This window comes from Oryx dammah, unplaced genomic scaffold (genome assembly GCF_014754425.2).
Source record: "Oryx dammah isolate SB20612 unplaced genomic scaffold, SCBI_Odam_1.1 HiC_scaffold_8, whole genome shotgun sequence".
Taxonomy (NCBI): domain Eukaryota; kingdom Metazoa; phylum Chordata; class Mammalia; order Artiodactyla; family Bovidae; genus Oryx; species Oryx dammah.
Window position 1 is genome coordinate 20,868,122 of NW_024070192.1, and position 8,243 is coordinate 20,876,364.

Consider the following 8,243-nt stretch of genomic DNA (forward strand, 5'->3'; position numbering starts at 1 on the left):
TTTCCTTCTTCCTCTTTCCCTGCCCCCCTCCCTCCTTTTCCTTCCTTCTTCCCTTCCTCTTTCTCCCCCCCTCTTCCTCCTTCTCCATCTTCACCACCACCACCTGCTTCTATCAGGGAAAGGGCTGGGGCAGGAGGGCTGCAGGCTCGGACCACTGCTCTTCCAGCCCATTTAGAGAGAAGAAGTGTGAATGTTCAGTTCAGAGAGAATGTGGCTCCCAACCGCTTACAGTTTTATGATGAGTGTCTCTCCATTTCCTAGGGAAGTCATGAGTGGTGATTGATGCTCACTCACCAAGCCCAAACAAACCTGTGGCACACGCCACATACCACACACAGACACAAATATTTGCCTTGGTCACATGGACCTGGATGAGGATCCCTTTGCACATGGCATCCTCATCCTGGAAGGATGACATCCTGGAAGGAGCCGCATGACAGACCACCCAGTCAGCCTCTGTCTACAGCAGAAGGCAGAGGACATATAACTTTTAGTTCTGGTTTTTCCAGGACCAGCATCCATGACAAGAAGGTTCACTGCCAACTTGCCTCTAGAGCCGATGTGGAAGGGTAGCACCCGTTCCAGAACAAGAGTCGGGAGCCAGCTTCCCCTCCTCTCTCCAACCTGGGCTAATGACAGCTGGCCCCTGCTTGGCATGATCACAGGTCTTTTCCAAGATGTATTTTTACCCTTTGGACAAACAGCAGTTGGGGCGAGTGGGGCTATTTTATGAGTTGAGGCACTCGGGGCTGGAAAATAAACAGGCAGCTAATGAGACGTTCTTATGAGAACCGGCATAAATAATAACAAAGACAACATCCTGTCCCTCCTGCCAACACCCTCCAGGAGGGGATATAAAAGCTGCTGTCGGGTTGGTGACCGTCAGACTTGGGGAACTCTGGTCGCGCTCCGGACCTGCGACCTGGCCGGCGGGGACCATGGGGTGCTGCCCAGGGGACTGCCTCGCCTGCTGTACTGAAGAGCAGGATTGCTGCGAAGTGTGCTGCTGCCAGCCCTCCTGCTGCGGCTGCTGCGGCTCCTGCTGCGGCTCCTGCTGCGGCTGTGGCTCGGGCTGCGGAGGCTGCGGGGGCAGCTGCTGCGGGTCCTCCTGCTGCGGATCTGGCTGCGGGGGCAGCGGGGGCTGCGGGGGCAGCGGGGGCTGCGGGGGCTGCGGAGGTTGCGGGAGCTGCTGCGGATCCAGTTGCTGCGGTTCGTCTGGGTGCTGCGGCCCCGTGTGCTGCCAGCCCACGCCTGTCTGCGAGACCAAATGAAGACCTTTCCTTCCGCCACTGAGGCAGCCCAATGGAGAACCTCTACCTGCTCCAGGTGGAGACCCCCTTGTGTCCAGGACCTTCTCCGCCCTCCGAGACGGTGTCCTGCCTCTCGTGTTAACCTGCAGCTGAAGGCTTGTTCTCCCAAGCCTGCCCTGGCTTTTCAAGGCGCTGAGAGCAAGAGCCACATGCTGATGAGAAATGAAACCTGGGTCCCACCCACAGTGGTACCTGAAGCTCAAAGCGTGAAGCCCTATCTATGACATTTTTTTCATGAAGTTGAAAGAGCATCTTATTCAAGGTGGCTTTGGGACTGACTCCTCTTCCTCAGCTGGCTTTTCCGCTGCTTTGAGGTGCGAAAATTTCTCTTCAGTTGACTTAATAAATTCAAGAGCGCTGGCATAACCAAAGTAGTTCTCCCGCCTCTTCCTTGGCTGCCTCTTGGGCACTGGGCCAGGAAAATTTACTCTGGCATCCACAATCAGTGTTTTCAAATGTGACTTCTAGACCACCTGCCTCAGAATCACCTGGGGGCTAGTTAAAAATGGAGATTCTAGAGCTCTTTGATACAAGCAGGATTAGAATCCACAGGGGTGTGGTCTGGCAATCTGCTTTTAACAAAACCCCAGATATATATTAAAGCTTCTAGGTACTGTGTGAGACTCACCTGGGAAGGATTAAAAAATTTGGGCCAGACATTTGATCCTTTAGCTCTAGAGTGGGGGTCCTGGGACCTGCATTTTAAAAGCTCGCAGGTAACTGCTGATACTGGTCAAGTTTAATCTTGAGTGAGGGCACGTCTTCCTTCTGCAATGTAGTTCTGCAGGTAGGCTTCTGGGTTGGTTAGAACTTTCTCGCAAAATCGGGAGAGGAGGCTTTGGTAAAACAAGCTTGGTTCTGAGTGGAAGGGATTCCTGTGGCAAAACCTTATGAGCACAGTTTCTAAGGATGTTCTGGGAAGTTCAGTTTCTTCCACCAGCCACATGATTTGGCGAAGTCTCCCTTTTCTGGGTTAGTTTTTCACATACCGGATAGTGCTGTAATTCTTCTGCTCCAGTCCCAGGGATGAGAAAGGTGAGCGTACATCTGCTAGGTAGAGTCAGACTCAGGTGTGTGAGAGTCCAGTTGGAAGAGTAAATTTCAGAGGATAGTTAATTCAACTCTTTTCTGCTGAACATCATCTTAAACTACATGTGGAATAAAACTAATTCAGCTCTTGTGAAGGAGGAAACAGACAGAGCTGGACTCCATCTTAGGCCAGGCTTCGAACATTAAGCTACACACATGGTCACCCTCCCAGTGGACTCTGAACTTTGTGCCTGGTGTCCATAGAAATGGCATATAATGGAAAACCAGACCCCCGGATAAAAGAGCCTCAGGACTTGGACTTGGACTCTCTGTTGCCTAAAAGAATATGCTAATTATCTCTGTAACAGAACAAAGTGGTAAATTCCATTATGTTTATTGGGATATGACCACAGTCAGTTCAGTCAGTTCAGTCACTCAGTCGTGTCCGACTCTTTGCGACCCCATGAATCGCAGCACGCCAGGCCTCCCTGTCCATCACCAACTCCCAGAGTTCACTCAGACTCACGTCCATCAAGTCCCTGATGCCATCAGGCCATCTCATCCTCAGTCGTCCCCTTCTCCTCCTGCCCCCAATCCCTCCCAGCATCAGAGTCTTTTCCAATGAGTCAACTCTTTGCATGAGGTGGCCAAAGTACTGGAGTTTCAGCTTTAGCATCATTCCCTCCAAAGAAATCCCAGGGCTGATCTCCTTCAGAATGGACTGGTTGGATCTCCTTGCAGTCCAAGGGAGTCTCAAGAGTCTTCTCCAACACCACAGTTCAAAACCATCAATTCTTCAGCACTCAGCTTTCTTCATAGTCCAACTCTCACATCCATACATGACCACTGGAAAAACCATAGCCTTGACTAGACGGACCTTAGTCGGCAAAGTAATGTCTCTGCTTTTCAATATGCTATCTAGGTTGGTCATGACTTTTCTTCCAAGGAGTAAGCGTCTTTTAATTTCATGGCTGCAGTCACCATCTGCAGTGATTTTGGAGCCCCCCAAAATAAAGTCTGACACTGTTTCCACTGTTTCCCCATCTGCTTCCCATGAAGTGATGGGACCAGACGCCATGATCTTCGTTTTCTGAATATTGAGGTTTACGCCAACTTTTTCACTCTCCTCTTTCACTTTCATCAAGAGGCTTTTTAGCTCCTCTTCACTTTCTGCCATAAGGGTGGTGTCATTTGCATATCTGAAGTTATTGATATTCCTTCCGGCAATCTTGATTCCAGCTTGTGCTTCTTCCAGCCCAGCATTTCTCATGATGTACTCTGCATGTAAGTTAAATAAGCAGAGGGACAATATACAGCCTTGACATACTCCTTTTCCTATTTGGAACCAGTCTGTTGTTCCATGTCCAGTTCTAACTGTTGCTTCTGACCTGCACACAGGTTTCTCAAGAGGCAGGTTAGGTGGTCTGGTATTCCCATCTCTTTCAGAATTTTCCACAGTTTATTGTGAGCCACACAGTCAAAGGCTTTGGCATAGTCAAGAAAGCAGAAATAGATGTTTTTCTGGAACTTTCTTGCTTTTTCCATGATCCAGCGGAGGTTGGCAATTTGATCTCTGGTTCCTCTGCCTTTTCTAAAACCAGGTTGAACATCAGAGAGTTCACGGTTCACGTATTGCTGAAGCCTGGCTTGGAGAATTTTGAGCATTACTTTACTAGTGTGTGAAATGAGTGTAATTGTGCGGTAGTTTGAGCATTTTTTGCCATTGCCTTTCTTTGGGATTGGAATGAAAACTGACCTTTTCCAGTCCTGTGGCCACTGCTGAGTTTTCCAAATGTGCTGGCATATTGAGTGCATCACTTTCACAGCATCGTCTTTCAGGATTTGAAATAGCTCAACTGGAATTCCATCACCTCCACTAGTTTTGTTTGTAGTGATGCTTTCTAAGGCCCACTTGACTTCACATTCCAGGATGTCTGGCTTTAGGTAAGTGAGCACACCATCATGATTATCTTGGTCACGAAGATCTTTTTTTGTACAGTTCTTCTGTGTATTCTTGCCACCTCCTCTTAATATCTTCTGCTTCTGTTAGGTCCATACCATTTCTGTCCTTTATCGAGCCCATCTTTGCATGAAATGTTCCCTTGGTATCTCTAATTTTCTTGAAGAGATCGCTAGTCTTTCCTATTCTATTGTTTTCCTCTATTTCTTTGCATTGATCGCTGATGAAGGCTTTCTTATCTCTCCTTGCTATTCGTTGGAACTCTGCATTCAGATGCTTATATCTTTCCTTTTCTCCTTTGCTTTTCACTTCTCTTCTTTTCACAGCTATTTGTAAGGCCTCCCCAGACAGCCATTTTGCTTTTTTGCATTTGTTTTCCATGGGGATGGTCTTGATCCCTGTCTCCTGTACAATGCCACGAACCTCTGTCCATAGTTCATCAGGCACTCTATCTATCACATTAGCAAATAAACAAAATCCTTGAGATTCTAGTGCTTGGATAACATCAAAGGGGAAAAGAGCTATTAAAAAGGACAAAGTAGAAATGTGCTACATAGTTAAAAGAGTGGTTTATATCATTTAGCAGGGAAAAGTTCCTTAGAGAGATGATATTCTGGCTAAACAGATGATGCTATATGTTTCTCTGCTAAGAGAGTCTATAAAGGATATTTTTGGAGCAGGGCCGTCTCCATCTGGAATTTCATTGCTGACTTATCTGAGGAGAAGGTGAATGGAGAGAACTAGAAAGGTGGGGACCAGGATCTTGGGAATGTCTCTTCTGCCTTACCTTCTGCAAAGCTGTCCCAAAGCCTTCTTTCCTTACTGCCTGAGAGCCACATCTCAAAGGATGTCACTTCCTATTTCTAATCTTCCATTTTCAACCACTAAGTTCTGTAGATTCTTCCTCTTATTGCTGTAGTCCCAAGGCACTGCTCAGTTCAGGTTGATAACATGAAACTTTGGGGTAATTGCCCTAGATCTAGTACAGAATCTGCCTGCAGTGCAGGAGACCTGGGTTCGATCCCTGAGTGGCTGCGGATCACCCAGCTGTGACCCACAATGCTGTGAGCCCTCCTGTTCTGCGAGCAGCTGTGCCCAGCCTGTGAGCTGTGAGGCCACCATCTGTGAGCCTGCCTGTCCCGTAAGCAGCTGTGCCCAGCCTGTGAGCTGTGAGGCCACCATCTGTGAGCCTGCCTGTCCTGTGAGCAACTGTGCCCTGGGTTGGGAAGATCCCCTGGAGAAGGAAATGGAAACCCACTTCAGTATTCTTGTCTGGAAAATCCCATGGACAGAGGAGCTTGGTGGGCTACAGTCCATGGGGTTGGAAGAGCTGGACACGACTTAGTGACTAAAACACTCCAGACCCATCCATAATGATCTCCTTACCTTCAGACTTGCCTTCCTTCACCAATCCTTTCTCCAGGGACAGAGAGACCTTCTGAAGGTCAAACCTGGTCAAGTTACTCCATTGCTTAAAGTTCCCGAGTGTCAGTATAAAAGCCAGGTTCTGATTATGGTCCACAAGGCCTCTCATGAGTGCCTAGTAACCACTCTAGTCTGAACCACATTGTCCTGTTCTGTCCCCTTGGACTTTTTATCCTGGCTATAGAACCATCTGTTGCTCCCCAAATGTATCATACTCTTGCCTTTGTTTTCCATAGCAGAATCTTTCCCTACCTTTACCATCCCCTTTTAAGCCTTATTCCTTGAGGATTCAATTTGGTCATCCTATCCTTGAGAATTCTTCCCTAACTTCTCCCCAAAAGCATGTTTGTATGTCTCCTGGGTGCTCCCTGTAACTCTCAGTGCATCCATGTACTGTTGCACTTATACATATATTGTCCCATAATTGCTTATGTATATATCTGTCTTTCTTCTAAACTTGGGCTCCTTGTGGAGGAATTGAAAGTCATTCTTTTTTTTTGTATCCCTCATACAGAACCCAATGATGACTGAGTTGAATGGATGAATAAAAGAGAAATCTGTAGTCTGAAAGGCTACATTAATTAACGAATGAAGGAAGGGGTGATGAATAGTTGCCATAACAGTGCAACTTTTCCAAAGGAGAGCCTGCCTTATGCACTGATATTGAAAGCATGTGGTGGAAGCAATGCAGGTCCTTCATTCAGCAAGGGTGTCAGGCCTTGGTGTTTAGAAGCCTAGGCTTCATTTTTTACGTTGTGTCTGTTTCAAGTGGTAGCACTGACAAAATGCTTTGAGAAGGCATTTGTGTTCTTTGTTTTTGTTCACAATGTCTTCTCAAAGACCTCTTGTCTTTCCTCTTTATATCTCAGAGGAGTTGTTTTAGTAGTTGCTAAAATCACCAAAGGCAAGAAGGATTCTGGAGGTCTACTGAATGCTTGAGGTGGGGGCGGGTGGAAGGAAAGGAGGGAGAAGCCGAGAGGCTAGGTCAAGTGCTTTCCAGGGGTAGGGAGAGCCAGTGTTCTAGGAGAGAGCTGCTCACAAAACAGGATGGAGGACAGCGTTGTGGGCTGAGGCTCCTGAGAAAGGTGTGTCCAGACAGGATGGTGAAGAGGAAGAAGAGGAGCCTTAGATTAGTGGGCAAGCTGTGTGTGATCTTTAGCAAGTGACAAACCTTCTGATTCTAACTCCCTTTCTTTTCCTTCACCTATAATCAGGGGGATGGGGATGGAGATGAATCCTTGCCTCATGGGATTTCTGATGGTTTTAAGTGAGATTTTCACTGTGAAGTGCAGCATTTAAAATGCAGCTCAGATATTCCCTCTCCCACAGAGCTCACCGCTGCTCCTCTCTGCTAATCCCTTTATGTCTATTGGTGAGTTTATTGTTGCATTGTAGAGTTTACTTGTATGCTTGCCCATCAGACAGTGAGATCCATGAGAGTGGGTGAGGAGGTCTTATTGATGTGGACACCCTCTGTGTTCTGCCCAGGGCCTGTGCAAAGGACTAGAAGATGGTTAAATTATAAGTTCCTTTCTTCTTCCTTTGTTCATGATGCCCAGAAATGCAGATCATTCAGCTTGGAGGCAATGATGCTTATTCCAAGATGACCTGTAGCTCCAAGGATTCCAAAGTTAGCAAGTCAATAAACAAACAGCTTCTTTATGGGTAGGTAAACAGCTTCCAGATCAACAAACCGTGACATAATAAGATGTTTCTCTGAAAACTGGTCCAAACAGCAATGAGGAAAAGATGCGGGGGCTCAAAACAGCACGTGCCAGGGTTGGGGATATAAAAGTGAGGGCTCTGGAGAGCGGCCCCAGTCAGGTGGCAACCTCTCAGCACTGGCAAGGGAGCAGAGGCACCTTCACCATGTCTGGAAACTGCTGTTCTAGGAAATGCCCCTCGGTGCCAGCCATCTCCCTTTGCTCCACTGAGGTGAGCTGCAGAGGGCCTGTTTGCTTGCCCAGTTCCTGCCGGAGCCAGACATGGCAACTGGTGACTTGTCAAGATAGCTGCGGATCACCCAGCTGTGACCCACAATGCTGTGAGCCCTCCTGTTCTGCAAGCAGCTGTGCCCAGCCTGTGTGCTGTGAGACCACCATCTGTGAGCCTGCCTGTCCCGTAAGCAGCTGTGCCCAGCCTGTGAGCTGTGAGGCCACCATCTGTGAGCCTGCCTGTCCCGTGAGCAACTGTGCCCAGCCTGTGTGCTACAAGGCAACCATCTGTGAGCCTGCCTGTCCCGTAATCAGCTGTGCCCAGACTGTATGCTATGAGACCACCATCTGTGAGCCTGCCTGTCCTGTAAGCAGCTGTGCCCAGCCTGTGTACTGTGAGGCCACCATCTGTGAGCCTGCCTGTCCTGTGAGCAGCTGTGCCCAGCCTGTGTGCTACAAGGCCACCATCTGTGAGCCTGCCTGTCCCATAAGCAGCTGTGCCCAGCCTGTGTGCTGTGAGGCCACCATCTGTGAACCTTCTTGCTCTGTGAGCAGCTGTGCCCAGCCTGTGAGCTACAAGGCCAC

The 8,243-nt window shown here is 48.3% G+C and overlaps 2 protein-coding genes across 2 annotated transcripts in view; both read left to right on the forward strand.

Moving 5' to 3' along the window:
• Nucleotides 1-898: 898 nt before the first annotated feature.
• On the forward strand, nucleotides 899-1,681 carry LOC120867152 (keratin-associated protein 17-1). The gene has a single exon (XM_040245373.1). It carries the CDS (start codon nucleotides 939-941, stop codon nucleotides 1,269-1,271), a length of 333 nt encoding a protein of 110 aa, XP_040101307.1. The 5' UTR covers nucleotides 899-938; the 3' UTR covers nucleotides 1,272-1,681.
• Nucleotides 1,682-7,563: 5,882 nt separating this feature from the next.
• LOC120867153 (keratin-associated protein 16-1) overlaps nucleotides 7,564-8,243 on the forward strand; it is a 2,350-nt gene continuing 1,670 nt past the window's right edge. The window contains exon 1 of the mRNA XM_040245374.1: nucleotides 7,564-8,205. Within this exon, the coding sequence (XP_040101308.1) occupies nucleotides 7,594-8,205 (612 nt within the window). The 5' untranslated portion in view covers nucleotides 7,564-7,593. The remainder of the gene's footprint in view (nucleotides 8,206-8,243) is intronic.